This window comes from Prunus dulcis, chromosome 2 (assembly GCF_902201215.1).
Source record: "Prunus dulcis chromosome 2, ALMONDv2, whole genome shotgun sequence".
NCBI classification, from domain to species: Eukaryota; Viridiplantae; Streptophyta; class Magnoliopsida; order Rosales; family Rosaceae; genus Prunus; species Prunus dulcis.
In genome coordinates this window covers 19,599,534-19,621,807 of record NC_047651.1, presented here as the reverse complement: position 1 = coordinate 19,621,807, position 22,274 = coordinate 19,599,534, and the positions used below count along the sequence as shown (strand labels likewise).

The 22,274-nt window shown below is 37.8% G+C and overlaps 2 protein-coding genes, 1 long non-coding RNA gene and 1 pseudogene across 3 annotated transcripts; 3 read left to right on the top strand and 1 right to left on the bottom strand.

Moving 5' to 3' along the window:
* Nucleotides 1–566: 566 nt before the first annotated feature.
* Nucleotides 567–1,187, top strand: LOC117618333 (putative ubiquitin-conjugating enzyme E2 38). Its single transcript, XM_034347923.1, has 2 exons — nucleotides 567–880; nucleotides 935–1,187. The coding sequence occupies exons 1-2, from the start codon at nucleotides 567–569 to the stop codon at nucleotides 1,185–1,187; spliced, it is 567 nt and encodes a 188-aa protein (XP_034203814.1).
* Nucleotides 1,188–3,441: 2,254 nt separating this feature from the next.
* Nucleotides 3,442–4,358, bottom strand: LOC117619933. Its single transcript, XR_004584639.1, has 3 exons — nucleotides 3,985–4,358; nucleotides 3,837–3,888; nucleotides 3,442–3,711 (listed from the first exon to the last, which is right to left on the bottom strand). It is a non-coding gene; the product is annotated as an uncharacterized LOC117619933 (long non-coding RNA).
* A 9,802-nt stretch (nucleotides 4,359–14,160) lies between these two features.
* LOC117617438 lies at nucleotides 14,161–17,599 on the top strand (annotated as a pseudogene).
* Nucleotides 17,600–18,614: 1,015 nt separating this feature from the next.
* Nucleotides 18,615–21,328, top strand: LOC117618331 (NAC domain-containing protein 83-like). The gene is made up of 7 exons (XM_034347922.1): nucleotides 18,615–18,804; nucleotides 18,914–19,185; nucleotides 19,419–19,571; nucleotides 19,755–19,925; nucleotides 20,216–20,497; nucleotides 20,628–20,666; nucleotides 20,800–21,328. The coding sequence occupies exons 1-7, from the start codon at nucleotides 18,615–18,617 to the stop codon at nucleotides 21,070–21,072; spliced, it is 1,380 nt and encodes a 459-aa protein (XP_034203813.1). The 3' UTR covers nucleotides 21,073–21,328.
* The last annotated feature ends 946 nt before the right edge of the window (nucleotides 21,329–22,274 follow it).

Below are 22,274 nucleotides of genomic sequence, written 5' to 3'. Positions count from 1 at the left end.
GTGGAAAAAAAAAATCAAGTGAAAAAAAATTCAAATTAAATGGATTGGTTCTTAGGCCTAAGTATGGCACGAGCACGAGCACGGCCACGGCACGAGCCCGGCCCGACCCGTTTCAATATGGACATGGGCTTTGGGCCGGACTAGGATCATTGATTTTACTAAATGGGCCGGCACGGCACGGCCCGATAAATTAAATGGACCGGCCCGACCCGACATGAAAACGTTAAAAGCACGAGCTTAAATGGAATGGGCTGTCCCGACACGGCCCGTTTGACACCTCTACTTGGCACTAGGCCAGGCCAATCTAATCCATTAGTTAGCAGATTACCAACTTATTCTCAACTCATTACTTGTTTACCCTAATCAGACGAACAACTCTAATCACATTCTATTATGTCCATAATCTGAGTGGCCCCGCAGCCTTGACTATTTCGTTTTATTTTGTTTTTGGTATCAATGAAAGCACAGTCGCATAAAATAAAAAAAATAAAAAAATTGAAAGCACAGTCACAACAGTCCACGGTCCGTCCAATCACCAAAGAGTCTTGAAAGAAAACGGAACGATGATGGCCCCCTCTTCTTCTTCTTCTGTGACGCCAAAGACGACGACGTCGAAGCCTAACGTATTCAAGCGATTCGACGTCGTTTCGGACCACTCAGACCACCACTACGTCAACAACAAAAAAGGATGTGGCGGCGGCGGCGGGGTCCAGAAGAAGATCATGCAGGAGTGGAAGATTCTGGAGAAGCACATCCCGAACTCCATCTACGTGCACGCGTACGAGACCCGCATCGACCTCCTCAGGGCCGTCGTCGTCGGAGCCTCCGGCACGCCCTACCACTACGCGCTCTTCTTCTTCGACATCGCCTTCTACCACTCGTTCGGGCTGAGGCCCAATTAGAACCTCTACGTGAGCGGGTATGTCTGCCTCAGCCTGCTCAACACCTGGCCAGGAAAGGGGAAGGAGAGGTGGGACCCATCTCAGTCGATGATCCTCCAGGTTTTGGTGTTGATCCAAGGCCTGGTTCTCAACAAGGAGCCCTACTTCAACGAAGCGGGAGCCGGGAACCGCTTTGGATGCGAGGCGTCTCGGGCCTACAACGAGAAAGTCTTCATTTTGACTTGCAAAACAACGCTGAATTTCAAGGCTTTCACCGCCTCGTTCATATATGGGGAGTGGAGCTAAGCTCACTCACCAGAAAATATTTTATTCTAGTACGAACAGAACCCACCTATAAAATGGGTCTCGTATTTGGGTACGCAAAAGATGTATGTATGAATATAGTACATATAATTTTTACAAATTCTATCAAATATTGATGGAAAAAAAGAGATAGATACTCTAAAATATCGAGAATATCGACTAAATATCTAGGATAATAACGTTTTTTCGAGTCACGGATATTTTGGAACGTATCCATACACATATCGTATAAATATCGATAATATCAAAAAAATCCATGTCGATAATTTCGCTCACACTTCAGCAATATTTTGTCAAAATATCGCTATAATATCGAAAATATCGATGTAATGGGAAAAAAAAAAGGAAGAAAAAAAACATAAAGCACACACACAAAGGGGATTCGAATCCCTGCATTTCATTCCTCCAATGCCTTAACCGCCATGTTGCTTATGTTTTTGTGATAATACGCAAAGAGGTACTCTGTGGTACTAAGTCACTCATGTATTTTACGATGTAATGTATAAAGTTTAAAATATTGTAGTAAATAATTATGTATAAATTATTATGGAGTATTTAATCTTCTTTCATTAATTACTATATATTTTCTACACTCACAGTGTTTGTCAATTCGCTATATAATCAACTTAAATCCGTTAAACCCATCATGCAATGCATTTCTTTCCTTTTTTTTTTTTTTTTTGGTGATAAACTAATAGATAATTGACTAAATAAATATCATGCAAAGTTTCGATAATAATTTCCAAGTTTTTCTTACAATTTCTATGGTTTACGGATATTTCCATGAAAATTTCTGTATTTTTGGACTACCGATATTTCTGATGCCATCGATATTTTAGACATTGAGTTGAAGGATGTTTCACACCTCAAATGTTATGGATGAGTCATGAGACGGAGTGAGATTCTAACTTTAAACCTTTTTCAAGAACCACTACAGCATTGCACTTGTTAGTGATATAATAGGACAAAGTAGGTTAACAACCCACAATTGGAAAGAATGCCAAAACATGTGAAAACTAAAATTGACCAGAAAATGTCATGTGATCACTTAAACTGAATCGTTAAAATACGTACATATTCTCTAGTTAACTGACTTGAAATTTAATTAATTTCCCCGGAGATATGGGACTGAGAGTTGGAGGAAATATCTCATGGGTGCTCCAATATTTTGATGATACAATATCTTAAGATAAGAGAAATTGCTTTGACAGAAAAGAAAAAACTACTGAAGATGAATTGATGGCTGCATATGCATGTGCGGGAAGAAGGGGAAACTGAAGAGACTCTTCACGGTTTAGGCCTTTAGTTTTTGGTGAAAGTCTTTATTTATTATACCTTAATAACTATTTGATATTAAAGAGGCAGCTAGGATTAGTCTCCAAGAAAAAAGGGAGGAGAGAGAAAATCATTTCTTTTATTTTTATGGGAGAGAAAATAAAATCATTTCGGAACGTATACACATCGTATAAATATCGATAATATCAAAAAATATTCATGTCGATAATTTCGCTCACACTTCAGCAATATTTTGTCAAAATATTGCTATAATATCGAAAATATCGATGTAATGAAAAAAAATGAAGAAAAAAAAAACCACAAAGCACACACACAAAGGGGATTCGAATCCTTGCCATTCCATTCCTCCAACGCCTTAACCACCATGTTGCTTATATTTTTGTGATAATACATAAAGAGGAACTCTGTGGTACTAAGTCACTCATGTATCTTATTATGAAATGTATAAAATTTAAAATATTGTAGTAAATAATTGTATATAAATGATTATGGTGTGTTAAGATCCTCCAGGTTCTGGTGTCGATCCAAGTAGGCCTGGGCACGGTTCGAGTCAAGTAAAATTTTGGATGATCCGTAGGCCGAACCGATCAAACTGGCAGTTCTCGGGGTCAGATTGAGTCCAAGTTTAAAGCCATAAGTTGAGCTGACCCAATTGAGTCCAGTTCGGTTCTGGCTCCTTATTCGGTTTTGGGCTTTGGCCAAATGAAATTTTGCCCTTAAAAAGAAGATATGAAAACAGGCCCATTTCAATTTTTTTTTCCCTAAACATCAGCTAAAGCCTAAATCTATTAAAACTTGCTCAAATCAAATCCCTTATTTTCTTTTTTCTAGAATATCAAATCATGCATATTCAAGTATAATTCATACATCATTCTAAATTATAATCTAAGTGTTCAAACAACTAGATCCATCACAAATTAATACAATCATCAACCAACGAAACAAATATAACATCTTACAATTCATAATAAAAATGCATATAAAGATACAAAATACAAAACAACAGCTGCATCCATCCAAAAGCCTTAACAAAGAACCCTGCATAACAGCACCTGAAGATTTAACACAAAGCCTTAATACAAAGGAGGGAGGAGGAGTATTATTGAAAATCCAACAGCTGCAAAAGTAAAAGACCCAACATATCCTCATCATACTAAGGAGGGAGGAGGAGTATTGTTCAAGCTTGTTGTGGACGTTTTGCTCCCTACTTCTACAAAAATAAAATAAAAGACAGATCACATTATCTCAATAAACATAATAAACAGATACAAACAACAGCAAAATACATTATAAAAAAAAATCCAAACAGAACCCTTCCAAGAAGCTAAATCATACCTCCATTGAAGCTAAATGATCATAACAGATTCACTTGTATCGGTTAAGGGAGCTGCAAAAAAATATAGATTCCAATCTTTACACACACACTTAACCAAAACAAAACAAACAGCATTTAACCAAAACAAAACAAATCAAAACCCGACACCTTCTCAACTTTTGACCACCTTGTATAATCCACTCATGAAACTCATAGCTAGAGAATAAATGCCAGTTCAATTTCCCGCCTTGCGAATAGCTACCATAAAATAACTGATCCCAGCCCCAATACATAAAAGGGTCACATAGTATGGCAAACAAATAATAGAATAAAGTGGAGAACATCTTGAAGGATGAACTGCCGACGCCTATCTGAAAGCAAGACCAAGCACATAGTAGAGAATGCCAAAATAAAGAATAATATTGTGTTATTTACTGCAATAAACTTTGAAGGGGAGAAAAGGAAGACAATGCTAAAAGTGTTGTAAAAGTTTGAAGGTGGAGCCCACAGAGGAAGTTTCCTTGCATCTTTCAGGAACTTTCCCTTCCCTATATTTATTCAGGAAGTTTCCTTGCATCTTGCATCTTCCAGGAACTTTGCCTTCTCTGTATTTATCAATTCCCTTAGCCTATAAATAGACTAACGGAGAAAATGAGAACGTCAGACGAGATTTCACTATTTTCAATTTCCTAAATTCTCTCCTTAATTCTCTAATTTTACAACACGTTATCAGCACGAATTCGCTTTCAAATATACCAGCTGAATTCTCTGATGAAACCCAGATCTATCCTTCCCTCCTTCCATCCGTCTTCTTCTGCAACTGCAACTCTGCAAGTGTGTGGTTGTAAAGTAATCAGAGATGGAGAAGGGCAAGATGTATCGTACCAGAGACCCCAATAAGGCACCTGTCTATTTTCTTCCCTTCCGTGTGATTAGAATGGTTCAGTACCTGTATATGCCCAACTCAAACGATCGACATGGTATGAAGCTTGCTATCATCGACTATGTCAATCTCATCGCTCAAAAGCATCCCTTCTGGAACCGAAGCCTTGGTGCCGACCATTTCATGCTATCTTGTCACGATTGGCACGACAGCGGTAATGCGGAGCACCTGTGGGACTGGGCTGGTTCGGCCAGCCACGTCAGCTTTCTCGGCAAGCTCTTTCATCAGGGAAGCGTACTGGCCACCGAAGCCGATGTCGAAGTCGACGACGTGAATGAAGGCGGAGCCGCTGAGGGCTTCCAGGAGGGCTTGGTTGGTCGTGAAGTGGGAGAACATCGGGACTGGTGAAATTCCACAAAAGAACTTGTAGGCGCGGATGGTCTGGACGATTTCGGACCAGGACGAGAGCTGATTGTGAGCCGCTGAATCAAGAGCCGTCCATCCTTCAACTGACGATGATCATCATACCTTGCCTGCTGCTGCTGCTGCTGCACTCCTCCAAGTCCAAGTCCAAGTCCAGAATTATTCGCCGGCGACGGTGGGATATATGGGATCATCAGATCATTCAAGGGAACACGAACCTTGAAGGCTTTCAGATCTTTGCACAACATGAGTTTGATTTTTAACACCCAATAACGTTGTCTGCTGGAATACTTCATTGATCTATGCTCCATGAATACCTAGCTCAGAGTCAGACCAACCAAATCCTTTCTTCCTTCCTAAGAACTGTGGACTTGTGGATCGACCGATCTCAATCAAAATTATTGCGATATCATGTCATTGTCGAAAGACAATCACTTGTCTCTGCTTTTGAAAAAAAAAAAAAAAACAAAAAGATTTCTTGGCACACCTGAAACACAAGAGTACTTGACCATAGAAGATGGTTCTGGAAAAGTAAATCACTTTCATGAGGAGATGAGGCAGGAGTTGGGTTTTTGCAAAATTTCTTCTCCGTTCGACTTTCGAGAAACGTTCTGAGGGATACGTTTGGGACGATTGCTGCAGGATCGGGGCAGAGGTTTTTGTTCATAAGGGCCAAACGAAAACTCTTGACAAAATATCTTGAAGTTGTGGGTAATCGACATCGATCTCCTACCTCTGTTTGCATTGCTTCATTTCTCTATCTGAGAATAATATTTGTCAAGGAATGGACGAGCGGCAGACGCCACACCCACATGTACTCTTCATCTTCTTCTAATTTGCAGATGATTTTAATTCTATGTCAATTTTCAGTCCAATTATGAATTGTTTGTCGTCCTGTTAGTTTTGGCTAAAGGCATCAGGCAATGTGGGAGACGTGAAAACTATTTTAATAATAAGAGCTAATAATTCACTTTTAAAAAAAAAAGAAAAAAAAAAAGGGCATATTACGTCATGGATGGGCATGTAAGTAAATTGCTAATTTGAAATTCAATTAAAAATGTGTGTGTTAGCTTTATTTAAACTGAATGCCCACCATCCTGCAACAATGAAAGGAATCTTCAGCGTAGGCAGGTACAATTACACTTACAGCTATAGAAAATGCCTGTTTCTGTTTGAGTCCAAATAAAAATAATATATATATATATATATATATATATATATATATACATTTATATAGGTGGATCATGGATGGATATCAATTATTGATGCTGTAAGTGTATATAAGGCAATATTTATTTAAAGGGTGGTGCGGGTTTATCGTCCACGCTTTTGCTTTTATTTAAATGTATGGAGCAGCATTAGTGCTCATACAAGCACGTTTACTTTATTGCAAATTTACTTTACCGCACATTTACTTTTATTTAAAGTATGGTGCGGAATTAACGTCCATACCAGTAATTTATTTATCGGCAATTTATTTTATGGATTAATTGTGCTGTATGATGAGTTTTTACAGTATGCAGATCAGGACCAGAAGTTCCTTGATCCTCATCATACAATTACATCAGGACTTGAAGATCCTTGATGATGATATTAATATGAGAGCTGGCAGTCTCTCCGGTACTGTATTTGTAAACATGTGATTGGACTTGAGGGTCCTTGATCCTTGACATGTAAATAAGGACCTAGAGTTCCTTAATGATGTAACAGTACCGTATTGGTTCATAGTGCCGTACACATGGATGATAACTGTACTGGCAGATGTACTGTACACATGAATAGATATGTATTCATGACTTGATGAACAGTACTATTCACATGAATAGTGACGTATGCATAAATATTAACCATTTTTGGTAAACCGTCACTATGCAAAAGGATGAATAGTACTATTCACATGAATAGTGACGTATGCATAAATATTAACCATTTTGGGTGAACCGTCACTATATACAAAAGGGAACCTGCAGTTCCTTAAACTCATGGATGAGCAATTAAATGAGATGCCAGAAGTTCCTCAAAATATGGACAATTATGTAAGGGCTTCAAGTCCCGAAATATGTACAGAAAGTTGTAAACATGTCTATTTGAAAAGGGCAAATAAATTCTGAGTTTGTGTTTAGCCCAGGCCAAAAGTCCCAGGCTACCATGCTTTGAGATATGAAATTTGGGAGAGTCAATGTGGTTATTTGAACCTATAAGGCACAAGGTTCCAAACCGTCATTTTGAAAAGACGTAAAAACCACATGTGCAAGTTTAAGAATGTGCGCAATTATTATTATAATTGAAACGGAGCATACAACAGATAGATTTTTTCCTGCAATAAAGGTGCAGGCCCTGTAAAATCTATAAAATTACATTATGTTCTGGAAGCCTCTGAAGGAAGAGGACGGCGCTTCTTAAGCCTAGCCATGAGCCTCTCATGGTCTCCCAAAATTTTTTCATTTGAGACCTGCAGCATGTCTAGCCTTCTCAGTGTATCAACAGAGTACGAACTCACCAGTTTCAACAAGGAATTATTCTCTCCTTTGAGTTTCTCAACCTCCTTTTGAGACTCATGAAGCATTTTTTGAAGAGAGAAATTTTCAGTTGTTAGCTTCTGAACCTCGTTTGCTCTAGCACGCAAACGATCAGCCATGTTAGAAACAGAAGCAGCACCCTGAATGCTAAAGGCCATTGAGTCATCAATAGCCTCTTCCTCAGACCTCCCTGTCAACAGCATTTCATCCATTGGAATAATGAAATTCCTAGCTACTGTGATAGCAGTAGCATCATTCATCATCACAGAATCATTAACTGTGAGATGACGATTTTGGGATACAAAGGATGGACGCCAAACTTTGGCGTCACTGGTTGTTGTGGGAGCATCATTTAAATTGAAATTATTTGGGCAGGAAGAAGAGGAAGCCATTTTAAGAAGGTTTCGAAGAAACTCTTACAGAAACTAAAGTTTCAGAAAATGAAGGAAATTAAGTTGAAACGAAGTTGAGTTGAAACGAAGATGTGGCAATATCTATATACGAAAAATGTGGCAACATTTCTAGGATTCCAATATCTTCTCGAATCCCCATATTATCTTTTTCTTTCCTAGAGTCCAAAACTTCACGTGACCTCTAATAATGCCTGTCTGCACTTTCGGCGTTTTTAAGCATTATTTTCAAAGCCAATCTTGCTTTACGGATTTTACGGAGCTACTTTTTCAAAAGTATCCCGAGAATCTCGCAATTTTCCTATGGTTAATTTAAAATTCACCGGTTCTACCTATTCATTGTATTTGTGTATAAATGTGTTACTAACGAAATTTTCTTTGCAGAAGACATCCAGTTTACTCCATACCTAGTGATGCGATATCTACTTGTTTTTCTTATTAGTAAGCACTCAATATGCCCGAGAAGCAAGACTATCTCTGATCATCCATTCAGGAAGCAAGACTATCCCTGATCACGTTTCCGCTACATCAGGGAACTGTGAAGGCGACCTTATGCTCTAATCTCCTGAGGTCCTTCTAGACTAGGAGAAATGAGAGCTTGTTGTCTGCTCCCACCAGCTTCCTTCCTTGATTGCTTACCTTACCTTGCAATCAATATCATAATTTTTGTATCTTTTCTTTCTTTTTATAACTCTCTGTTCATAAGGGATTTTATTTCTTTAGAATGAACATCTGAAGAAAGAATCCATGAAGTGATCCTAACTCTGAGGGTTATTTGTTTTGACAGAGGCAAAAGAATTGTGATTTTTGCTCTTGCAGGATATAACTAGATCATCAAGCACTACATTATATTTACTGGGCCGATACGAGTTTGAATGATACTTGAGAAAAGTTTCTCCCACCTAAGGATGTAAGCAATACTTGTGTTATTTTATGCTTATATACTTATTTGATATTTTATCTTGAAAGGTAATCAAATGGGGAGATAAGTCCGTTCCAAAAGAATGGCTTGTATGTATCCATGAATTATTAATGCAAATTTTACAGATTGCAAGTTGGATACATTGGTAATACACTGCACATATTAAAGTCCCATAAAATATAACATGGGTATAGCAGTGATCAATATGATGCACGCCTGTTGCGTAGCAAATGATGTGGATTGAAGTCCCAAAAGGACAATCCTTTGACATGTCAATATTGATATTGTGCACGCCTAATGCATAGCAAATTGTATGGGTTAAAGTCCCAGAAATTAATTGACATGTATGTATTAATCTGTGGCATGCCTGCAGCATGATAGATATATGGGTTCTAAATGTTCCAACTCCTAAATGGAGATTATCCACGCCCTACTATAAAATAACGCTCCATTGGAGGTTATAATCCACATTCTCACATAATAAAAGCCCCCTGCAGTGGCTTGGGTACCCAAAAGCAAAGAAATGCTTATCATTGATGTATGCGCATACAAATGAGAATGATGGGATCATGAATTGATGAATGACAAATTTTGATTTTGGAGTAGCTACTCAAATCATCAATGAGCTGTGTTGATTGGAACCACGTTCAATTATTAAATGTCGACAATATCATTGGCCAAACTGGAATGAGGCAATTCCATTATAAATACGAATGAACGTGAAAGAACAACCCACAGTACGAACCCCAAAATTTGTTAATATTGAAAGTTATACTTGGGTATTCGGAATAAAAGGGAATATACCTACTTTGCATGACACAATTTTTCTGGCAGAAACAAGGAATGTTGGGTTTTCTCCATATTTACAAATTCAATTGTGCCCCCCTTATTGCACATTTACGAAGACCAACATGCTATCTTTAAAGGTTATTAAATGCACGAAGCATATTGAAGCGATTTTTGAAAGATGTATAAATAGCTAGATTAAGGCTATATAATGTGTCATAAAGTTTAATCCCTTTAAACAATCGAAATTGCATGAAGCAAGTCCCTGAATGACATGTGCCCCTCTGTACTCAATGTTAATGTACATAAATTGCCTCAGTTAGTATATTAATTATAATGTGGGCAACACATTAAAGCTTCTCAAGAGCTCCAGAAATATTTGTCTCGACTGAAAGATCGAGCATTATGCCAACGAGGTTATTACTTATAAAGTATTGCAGCATTTTTATGAGGATTATCCGTTGGACACTTTCAGAATTTTTATATGGTCGCTTACTGGAAACAGCTAGTCATGAAGTTTTCAGGGGGAGATATTCATCAGGGGGAGCATGGTATTAATAAAGACCTTCATACACTGCACTCTTTTTCCTTCATCAGGTTTTTATCCCACTGGGTTTTTCCTGATAAGGTTTTAACGAGGCAGTGTCGCTCAAGATTGACTCACAGAAGCAGTGTCAACTATGATATTCAGAAAGATGATCAACAATATGACTTCCATATATTTTGCCAAGCATCAGGGGGAGCGTGCTGTCAATCAAGATTTTTACACACTGTACTCTTTTGCCTTCGCCCAGGTTTTTATCCCACTGGGTTTTTCCTGGCAAGGTTTTAACGAGGCAGTGTCGCACACATTATTTTATGTTCCACATGATTATGTACTCTTTTTTCCTTCGACCAGTTTTTGTCCCACTGAGTTTTTACTGGCAAGGTTTTTAACGAGGCATATTCCATATCATTTGTGGTCTCCAAGGGGGAGTGTTGTAAAAGTTTGAAGGTGGAGCCCACAGAGGAAGTTTCTTTGCATCTTCCAGGAACTTTCCCTTCCCTGTATTTATTCAGGAAGTTTCCTTGCATCTTCCAGGAACTTTCCCTTCTCTGTATTTATCAATTCCCTTAGCCTATAAATAGACTAACGGAGAAAATGAGAACGTCAGACGAGATTTCACTATTTTCAATTTCCTAAATTCTCTCCTTAATTCTCTAATTTTACAACAAAATGATTATATCCTTGGATTGTAAGACTCTGTAGCATGCATAACCGCATTTGGTGTTTGCCGGAAAGCTTATTTAAAATTAAAATATTTCCTGCAGCACCTGCTTCTTTTAGTTTTCATTTTTTTGGGGATATCGGAAAACTTTATAACAGCACACAAGACCTCTCAAACATCCTTAAATCAGTCAAAGGCTAGAACCCAAAACTGAAAAGAAGATGCAACAGATTCATGAAAAGACGAGTATCATCTAAACACACGAAAGACAACCACATACAAAACTTAAAACATATGATGACTAATGTATGAGAAAACCAAAATTGACGCACAAGCAGCGACAGGTTCATGCACGCACAAGCAACACTTTACAGACCTGTGAGTCACGAAAACAACAGGGCGATTCCCAATACCTGCAAAAACAAGCTTCTCTAAGATCCGCCCCTTTGCTGAAAAAATGGTCCAGACAACGAGAGGCAGAGCCCATCTCCTTAAAGTTCCTATCAATTAAAATGAACTCATCACTCAAACTAAAGCAAGATGAAGCAAGCAAAACACAGAAATTGAGACAGAGAAATATTTATACCTGCAAAATTAAGAAAAATTGCGTTAATTTCAACATAAACCAAAATTTCGAAACCCTAATAATCTACTAAATTGGGGGAAAATAAAAACAATTAAGAATTCAAACCAAATACATACAAATTTACCTTAGAATGAATCAGAGCCCTCCATAATTTGCAAGGATTCGCTCCAAAAACCAATGAAATTGGATGATGTTTGGTTAGGTTTAGAAAACGAGAATGAGTCTCTCGACTCTAACAGACTTAAAGAGGTGACTGAGAGAACGAGCATGATAGAGACGAGTCGAGAGACAGACGAAGAACGCGCGCGACAGAGACGGCGGCCGATGAGGTTAGGGTTAGTCTCAGATCTTGGGTTGATTTTTTTCGTGTGTAAGAGAGAAAGACAGGGCTCGTCTATGAGCCGGACCAGATCGGATTTTTTTAGAAAATTCAAAGTTCAGGCCCGATCTATGGACTGAGCTTGAGAAAGCTCATCGGGTCGGGCCTGACTAAGCCCAACGGATCGGGCCGAAACGGGCCTACTTCATTCGAAAAAAATCATAAACTTAATCATACGAGCAATTTAGTCCAAATTTGAGATTAAGCTCACTTAATTCCAGTATTTTTCACATCAAACCAAATTCATAAAACACCCAATAAAGTCACACAACTTAATAAGATTTTTCACAAAAATTAATAAAACAAAGTATTATTTTTGAGGTTATTACATAATTAGACCGTAATACGTTTTAAGAAATAATTTTTAAAAATAATAAGTATCAAAAAATATTTTTTTAAAAAAAGGATGGTATAAATAAATATGTAAATGTTTGATGATGTGTTCAAGAAAAACATGCTTATATTTGGTGGTACGATTATGTTTCGTGATATGATTATATTTGGTGATATGATATGTTGTTCATCTTATTTATATATAAAATTGTTGTATTAATAATTGACATAAATTAATGTGCTAATCATTCAATTATAAACTAGGAATGAGTAAAAAAAGAGTAAATGAAATGAAACAAATTATATATGTGATATAATCATAATCCTAAACTCTTATTTATACATAATTATATATGTATGCAGGCCTAACATGCCGACTTTTGTGAGTGGGCTGGGCTAAGTCGGGCTTTCTTGGGCTTAATTGGGCCGGGTCTATAGGTCGAGCCGGGCTTTAGACACCCAAGCTCAAGCCTAGCTCGGCTCAAGGAGGGCCGGGCTATCTCAAAACCCATAACGGGCCGGACCAGGCTTTTTTTGGATGGGCGGGCTCCCATCGGGCTATGAGCCCATGGGCCAAATTATGAGCCCTAGAGAGAGATACAGAGTGAGAGTCTAAGAGGGTTACTGAAAAAATAAAAAATTGAGAGATGTTCTGATATAGTGCAAGTAGACCCACCCAAAGTTCTTATTTAAGCCAATCAGACAACGACATGTGTCAAATGCATATATAAGTAAATAATGGTCGGTTCAGGTTAGGTCCAACGGTTTAAAATTTTTTGGACCCGAAGCCTAAACCGAAGTCAACGGTTCAGTTCAGATCCAGCGTTGAATTTTTCGATTTGGTCAAAAAAACCTTATTTTTTGATTTGATTTGGTTTAGGGGGGGTGTATTCAATTATAACTTTTAAAGACTTTTAATGAGTTTAAAAGTCTAGAGGTATTCAACTATGACTTTTAAATAGTCTTTAAAAGTACAATGGTATCCAATTGTGAATTTAAAAAGTGTTCAAAAGTTTTGGGGTATCCAAAAAGTTAATGACTTTTGAAAACTTTGTTAAATGAATGACTTTTCAATACTTTTAAGGCTAATTCTTAATACCAAAAGTCTTGCTAATTTACCCAAGATTTTATCCATGACTTCGATCATTCTATAGCTATGGCCATTGTGAGGGTGCACTATCATGTTTGGGGTCTCTAGACCCCCTCCCTCTTTGGTTGGTGTACTATCAATAAAACCACCACTGTTTAGGATGGTCTCCTTTGCCCCCTGTAGCACTAGGTTTATACAGATTATGGTTGGTTTGTGACGTTCTTGTGGCTTTCTGAAGCAGCATCTTTCCTAGCTTTCCAATCTGTATTCATGTTCTTTGTTTTGGTTGTTCCGTTTTCTGTTTGCTCGTAGTCCCACTACATTCGACTTTTGCCTGGTTGTATCTGGTGCTTTATTTGTGCGTTGGTTTAATCAATTTACCAGTTCTTCCAACAACCAAAAAAAAAAAAAAAGGATTAAGAACTAATACATTTATATTTGGAGCGGAAAAGATCAAATGAGGAGTTGTAATAGTATCACCCACATGACTTATAGGATATAACTAGTGTTGCTATATACTGGGAGGCTGAGGCTGCAGTTCCAATCTATGGTGGAGATAAATATTAGAAGCAATTTCCTGTGGTTATACTACTCTATGATAAATATTAAAGGATAAATACTATTCACAAAATAAATATTAAAAAAAGTATATAAAAGTATGTAAAACTCTATGATAAAAGTATATGAAAGTATATCACTAACTTTATAAAGTATGTAAAAGTCATTAAAAATTTGTCAACTCTATGAAAGTCACTCACTTACAAAAAGTCTTTAAAAGTTATAATTGAATACACCCAGTTCGGCCGATTTTTTCGGTTTATTGATTTTTATGCCAACCCCTAGATCCAAGGCCTGGTTCTCAACAAGGAGCCCTACTTCAACGAAGCTCGAGCCAGGAACCGGTTCTGATGCGAGGCGTCTGGCGCCTACAACGAGAAAGTCTTCATTTTGACTTGCAAAACGACGCTGTATTTGCTCCGGAGGGCTCCGCTGAATTTCAAGGCTTTCACCGCCTCGTTCAATCGGCAATGCAAGTGGTTCAATGATAGAGCCAAATCCAGAGACTTTGACAGGGTCTTGCTTACTTTCGTGCACCACTTTCAATATTTTTGCTCCCATTAACAAAATACTCGATCAACAGGTCTTATTCTATCTCATTTTTGCTTATAACTCTGCCAAGTTTCTTACTTTATTTGATTTTGTATACTCAATTTCTTTGTGGTCTGTGAGAGACAGAATCAAGGCCTTCGTGAGAGCGAGTTCAGAGCATTCTGGGTGGCCAGGAACCAGAGGATTTTGGATTGGTTGCTCTATGAATCTTCTGCAATTATATGTCTCCAGGTGATACTTGCGAACCGTTTTGCTTTTGTTTGCTGAATTGCTGTCTAGACTTGTATCTGTGAACAAAGTGAACTTCTTTTAGGTTTAAAGGGCATGGCCCTTTCAGACTGTATGTGCTGACTATCCCCGCTTTGCAAAATTAGGAGTTTTGGGTTGGAAATGAAGAATTTGTGAATATGTACCTGGAGAGGCTTGGGGATGCAGGCTACAGTACCTTCAAGCTTGCGTGAACGAACAACCGTGGAGATGGTATATTTCTATTTGTAATCGATCCCTTAATGTCAGTTTTAACACATTGGACTTATCTGACATCATTCAATTTTAGTTAAATCTCATTATCTTATTGTTTCATAGGTAAAATTCGCGATTGTGTTCATATTCGTATGTTAATCCCAACTTCAATATTAGACAGATGCTGAATAACTTGAAAGTTCTGACAAAAAATTTACATTTTTCTGCACACAATTAGTTTAATGTGATGGATTCAACATCATGTTTCATGCATCAGCGTGCTTTTTTCACAACACTTTCCGTTTGGATTGGGTTTTTCTTTCATATGTTTTTTCCCCAGCGCAATTTTCTCCCATACCCCTCTATTTTATCTTTTTTGCCTAGCAATTCCAAAGGAGTTGTGCCTTACTTGCAGACTGGTGTTTAAGTTTAGTATCAGTTATATGGGCTTCTAATATTACTGTTATCAAATTTGTTTATAGCTCAGAAATAATGTCATGATTGAAATGAACGTTTTAAAGTACTACTCCATGTTCTTTGGCTTGACTTATTGTATCTTCTCTATACAGGCTTGCTCACTGCTGTGCGAAGAGACTGCTTTAGGGTTCTAAACTATCGAGAGTTGCACTTTAATGATTTTGGAGACCGTGTTGGTCAGTTGTTACATGTTCAGTTAGCTGCCCCCTTTTCACAAAACCAGAAAGGCAATGTTCAGCAAGAAATGCTAATTGTGAATACGCACTTGTTATTTCCTCACGATTCCAGTCTCTCTATAATAAGATTGCATCAGGTATTCAAAATTTCCATGAAGTTCAACTGTTGTGCATATCGTGGTGTATAGCTGCTCTAGGAATCACACTAACTTCATATTTTTTAACTTTTGAATAGGTTTACAAAATTTTGCAATTTGTGAAATCTTATCAGAATGAAAACAAACTAAACCCCATGCCCATCATACTCTGTGGGTGAGTCTCCTGTCTTGTCTTTCTTAGTTAATTAATGTTCCATGACAAAAGATTTCTTTTGTGTAGAATTCTTATTCTTATATTTGTATTCTTTTGAGTAATGCTCGCTGCAGTGACTGTAATGGAAGTAAGCGTGGCCATGTGTACAAATTCCTTAGATATCAGGGGTTTGTATCAACATATGATACTGCTCATCAATATACTGATGCAGATGCCGACAAGGTAGGTGGTTTTTGGATTTCAATTTTGAAGTCAGTGATTTACTTGGCTGCCACAATGCTCATCATTTGTATTACTGAATATTTGTATTTTATATCCTACAGTAGGTTAGCCACCGCAATCATAGGGGAAACATCTGTGGTGTCGACTTCATTTGGCTTTGTAATCCCAATAATTCACGTAAACCACTAAAGACTAGTTGGTGTGAAGCTGTTTTTGGTATATTAAGGGTGAGCAATTCATTGACCATTTTCTATATTAGTTCCTTTAAAATCATCCATTCACCTTTTCTCTACCTACTTCTAATTCCTTGCCACAAAAAGGAGAGAACTTGTAGTTTATGTCAGATATATAGTGCATATAAGCTCTGTTTGAAAAACTTCCAAAATGATGCATTCTATATTATAATGCATGCAAGCTCTGGTTAATTGTACAGTTTCCACATCCTATGCTGATTATCTTTATCTTTTTTTCCTTGTGGGGTTTCCAGCGTGCCAGCTTCAAAAAGCTTCAATGGCTGAAAATGATGCATTTGCCTTTTTGAAGGGTGATAGCCGTGGTGATTTTATTACATCCTCAGCTTTCTGTGAAGCACTCCATCAGGTTCGTTCTATTAGCCAATAAACAAAATAAAGTTCAAATGGAAAGATAAGACTTTCTCATATAGGCATTTTGCAGGTTAATTTAATTGGTCATCCTTTGGGACTGGGTTTCCAGGAGACAAGGGATCTCTGGATCCAAGCAGATGTTGAAGCAAACGGTGTTCTTGCTTATGAAGAATTTAAGGTACCTTGCATGCATAAATTGTGGGATATTGTTTTCATATATTTTCAGTTTTGAACTTGCGTTAGCATTGCCCTTATGTAATAGTCATTCCAAAGTACTATTTTTAACATCTTCTTGTGCCTGAAACCATTGACATTGCAGAATAGGATCTGGATATCTACAGTGTCAGAGGAAAAGGAAAACCTTAATGGAAGTAGAGAGGAGTCCATACGAGGCACACAGGACGCCCTTGGATTCAACGTGAAGAATGCAGTTCTGTACCCCCGTGAGGCAGAGAAGGGAATATGGCCTGAAGATTATCCTCTTTCTGATCATGCCCGACTCTCCATTGTACTCTCACCAGAAAGGATGTGGTGTTCTCAGTCATAAACCACACTTAAATTGTTGATAAACATATAGTAGAGCAGAGAGGAAAATTGCGTATCTGTAGGGAATGTGTATAGCCAACAGAGAAACGTCCCTTCTGGGCTACTTGTGTTTGTGAATTCAATTTTCTGGAAGTATGGCCTGGGAAAGAGAGAAAATAGCAATTTAGATTTGGGAATTCTCTGTATGATAGTCTTCATTCTCGCAACTGTTTCTTGCCAGCCTTAGCCAAATTTTTCAGGCAAGGAGCTGTAACATGTGTGCTGCTGTCAGCTGTAACGTGTTATGATTACCAGAAACAACTGGATTTTTGAAATCCTAAGTATGACTTGATGATGTATTAGTTTTTGACTTGTCGCTTCAAAATCACAGCAAGAGACAGGACAAAAACTAATAGCAGCATAGGAAGGAACTATGGTATATAACAGGCAATCGTTTGCAGAAGATCAGAAGGGATGTGTATGCTGGATGATACATTGCAAGTACTTAATCAAGAAGAAACTCTGACCTTACATTATTAGTGGGGACACAAGAAAAAATGATGGACCCACAATCACATAAAAGATGCAGGCTCATGTTTGCTTCTTTATCTTCCCAAGAACACTCCAAATTTGGAAGACGCCAATCCTAATTCTGATAAAGTAAAATGACCATGGTTGCATCAAAGAATCATGCAATCTAGGAAGATTAGGTACGCCAATCCTAGTTGTAGTAAAATCATGGAGCATTTTCTAATTACACTGCTCATTTAAATAGAATCCATCTAGAAAATGGTCTCATATTTCAGTAAAAGATGTGATTAGGAAAAAAAAAAAAAAAAATATATATATATATATATATATATATATATATATTGGCACAGCACAGAAAGAGATACAAAACTAAGAGTGTCACGATCACATTATTACGTAATGTTATTAGATTTAATTTGGATGATCGACAAGATTATTATATGATGGACTTAGGTCATACGTACAAGATTGTTGTATACATACATAACATGAGTGTATTAGTAGTATCAATGTCACGGTCATACTAAAGAATTGCTTCATGACAGGAAGCTTATTGTGAGCGGGAGTGCGTGGGTGGGGCTTGCCATATACCAGGACAAAGATTCCAAAGACATGTAAGCCGCAAAAGCAAAGCACCAATGACTTGGAAGTCAATTTCGTACTGTTCTGTTGTTTTTAATCATTAGAAAAGAAAAACCAACGCATTAATCTCAAAACCCAGCATTCCAATTTCCCAATTGCCTCTTACAACTCAACACTTGACAGAAACATATAGATAGTTGAATTAATCAAATCAAAAAAATTGTAACACTCTCTCTTCATAAAGGACAGACAGAGAGATGATCAGCTTCAGCAGAGCAGCAGCAGAAGAAGGTGACTTGTCACTGCCGGTGGGGTTTAGATTTCGTCCCACAGATGAAGAGCTGGTGGACTACTATTTGAAGAATAAGGTGCAGGGCATGGATTTCCATGCCGAAGGCATCATTGATGAAATTGATATCCTCAAGTTCGAGCCATGGGATTTAGTTGGTAATACAATATCAGTTCTTCAATTTTCTTAATTCACTTGTAATTTGCATTTGAATCAGTCTCAAACTCAATTGGGTCCAATCCAAATGTTGTGTTTTATGTTATGCAGCGAAATCGTTGATGAAGCCGGACGATGAGAACGGGTTCTTCTTCAGTCAACCAGAGTACACCCAAAAAAAACACACCAAGAGGAGCACCGAGGTAGGCTTTTGGAAGATAACAGGCAGAGAACATGAGATCAGGACTCGAGACAGGAAAAGAACCGTCATCGGCAAAAAGAGGATTCTGACCTTTTACAAAGGTCATGGTCGCAATTCCGACAAGACCAACTGGGTCATGCATGAGTATTATATCCCTAAAGCCCATCCTAATGCCAACCAGGTCATCATTCTCTTTCTTTTTTGTACAATATGATATACATGTTGTGCTGTAGAAATTTAGTTTCGAAATCAACAGATGGCTCGAAATCGAAACCCTACCTACGAGCCAAATTGGTTTGTTATGTAAATATGCAAAACTTAGAGATGTCGGCTTGCGTTAGAAGTTACCTCATTTGATTTTCTATTGCCTTTGCATTCATTACATAATTGGTTTTCCAACTTAATTATATGCAGAGGGACTTCGTTCTCTGTCACTGTCACTTGAAGAAAAATGTGAAAAAATCAGATGAGATTCATACTGATGTTGCAACAACCTGTGATGAAGGTGAGCCTAGTACTCACAATGCATCTGATTTCGAACATCCACCAGCACATGATATTCTAGAGGTAAGGCTTTCATTTTCCTGAGATGAGCTTCTTCGTATATATCTGGGTCAAATGGCTTTGAGCTCAAGTGTTTATGAGCATTCACCCTGCACTCAACGGTCCTGTGTTTGATTTCCCACTACCCAAATTCACTGTATACATTTGAAAAAAATAACCAACACTTATTTATTGTTCCAAATGCAGGAAGATACTCAACAACCAGAAAATCTGGACTACTTTGAGCGGAAAAAGGATCTTTTGCTTGCAAGTTCCTGTAGCAATAATGATCACAATGCGACATTTGCAGATAATGACTTGGAGTCTGAATTGGAAGAGTCCTTAATAACGCTCAACACAAAACCATTCCATGCAGGGGTAAAAAAAAAGTTCTCGTGTAGCTATTTTAGAACACTCCAATAGCTAGTGAACCACACTATGTTTATCTGTAGGAAAATATCACTAGGATCCGCTGTAGTAATGTGAATAATGTGCTTGTCATTCACATTATTACAGTCATTTCTAATGATATTACCCTATAAATATTAAAATCAAAATTTTGTGCTGTGTTGATAGTTTGCACAGGTCAAACACTCGAAACTTTGCTTCATTTTTTGTTAGTATAGGCTTTGGAAACTTGCTCATTTTTTGGGACATATTTTTTTCAGGAGCTGAGTTTAGAAAAGCTTTATGAACTACAACGTGATTCGAGCCAGTCCATACAAGATACAGATATTATGCTTCATAACCAGTTATCCAGACAGGCTGCTTCCTCTGTCAATGTAGCACCCAAACCTCAGACTGATCGAGTTCAATTTCAGTCTGGTACATATCAAAGAGAACACAGACCACAACAGCAATCAGGTCCCATCATTGTCTTTAGGGATACTTCCGCCGACGAATATTATACAAGGGAAAAAACACGCAGAATAACATATCCACCAGAAAAGGTGAGAGAACCAAAACTTCAGGCCAGAGAACATGAAGAAAGGCCTTGTTTTTTTTTTTCTCTCTAAACTACATATATATTGAAGCTTTGTAAAGGCTATTTACTCAACTCAGTTTGGTTTCCTTTTGCAGCCCAAAGAACCTGAAAAACCTAAACCTGCGCCAGAAAAGGTGAGAGAACCAAAACTCCAGGACAGAGAACATGAAGAAAGGCTTTTTTTTTTCTCTCAAAACTAGATATATGTTCTTATATTGAAGCTTTGTAGAGGATATTTCCTCAACTTAGTTTGGTTTCCTTTTGCAGCCCAAAGAACCTGAAGAACGTAGAACTTCTGTTCATTTGCCCCAGAAGCAGATCTCTATAACAAAGTCTAGCATAGACAAGAAGGTGCCTCAAGGCAGTATGGAGCAGACACAGAATAGAACAACCCCCGGCAATTGGAAGCGTTCCTTCATTACCTGGCAAACATTCCCATTGAAAAGTCCCCCATCAGTCTACATTTTCAACACGGTTCTAGGCACAATTTTGTTCTTGTTTTGTGTCCGGGAAGTAGTTTTATATGGGAAGTGGAGCTAAACTCACTCACCAGAAAATAGTTAATTCTTGTTCTCTATATTCTGTTACACATTGAGTAATGCCAATCTTACTGGGTACTTATTGTTTCGTATAAAAATATGCGCTAATCTCAGCCATGGCGATGGCTTTGCAATGATGAAATGTTCAAATATGCCTATAAAGATTAACAGTCTTTCTTTCTACTGACCAGATGTAAGGATGTATTGAGGTCTTGAATTGTATTGCTGGAGTTTCGAATATAGCAGTGTTTGCGTTATTAATGTCTTGAATTGTTTGGACCCTTTAATTGTTCAAAAATAAAAATGATGAAATGGGGTGAGAGAGAGGTTCGAACTCTCGACCTCAGGATAACTCACTTTCCACGCTATGAGACCTAAACGCTAGCCAACTGCGCCTTCCTGCATGAAATGTTCAGACTTTTTATTCTTTTTAATTTTTTAATCTTTTATATAAAGTTCTTCTTTTTAAGGACTTTTCTTATTGGAGGAGCGATAACATAATAAGGTATCAGGGGTATTAGATATAGATAAATATAATAAGGTGCAAAATAATGCTATCAAATATTGATGGAAAAAAAGAGATACAAAGAAGGTTGACGGTCACATTATTATGTGTTGTTATGCGTACGACAAGAGAATAGTCCTAGCCTGCCCCAGCTCTGGATCTTTGCCTTGGCCTGTGTAGTATTAATAAATGAATATACGATTATGACGTGATGGAATTAGTAAATATAAACTCGACTATGTGACGTGACGGCTATACTGAAAAATTCCTCCATGATGGGAAGCTTCTCGATCCCCGCCGGGAAGCACACAGAGCCATACATTTAATTTGACACGGTTAGAGTACGTGGGTGGGGTCCACCATATGCCACGACGAAAATTCCAAACTATGTAAGCAGAAGAAGCAAAGCAGCAGGCAGAAAGCCGAAGACTTTGATTAAGTTCCAGGGTTGTCAACTCTGTTAATTGGTTTTCCAACTTAATTATATGCAGAGGGACTTCGTTCTCTGTCGCTTAAAGAAAAATGTGAAAAAATCGGATGAGAATGCTGATGTTGCAACAACCTGTGATGAAGGTGAAACTCACAATGCATCTAATGTCGAAAATCAACCAGTAAATGACATGAATATGGTGAGACTCTAATTTCCTGAAAAAGAGACATCCAATAAACCAACCCTTGCTCCAAAGGCCGTGTAGAGT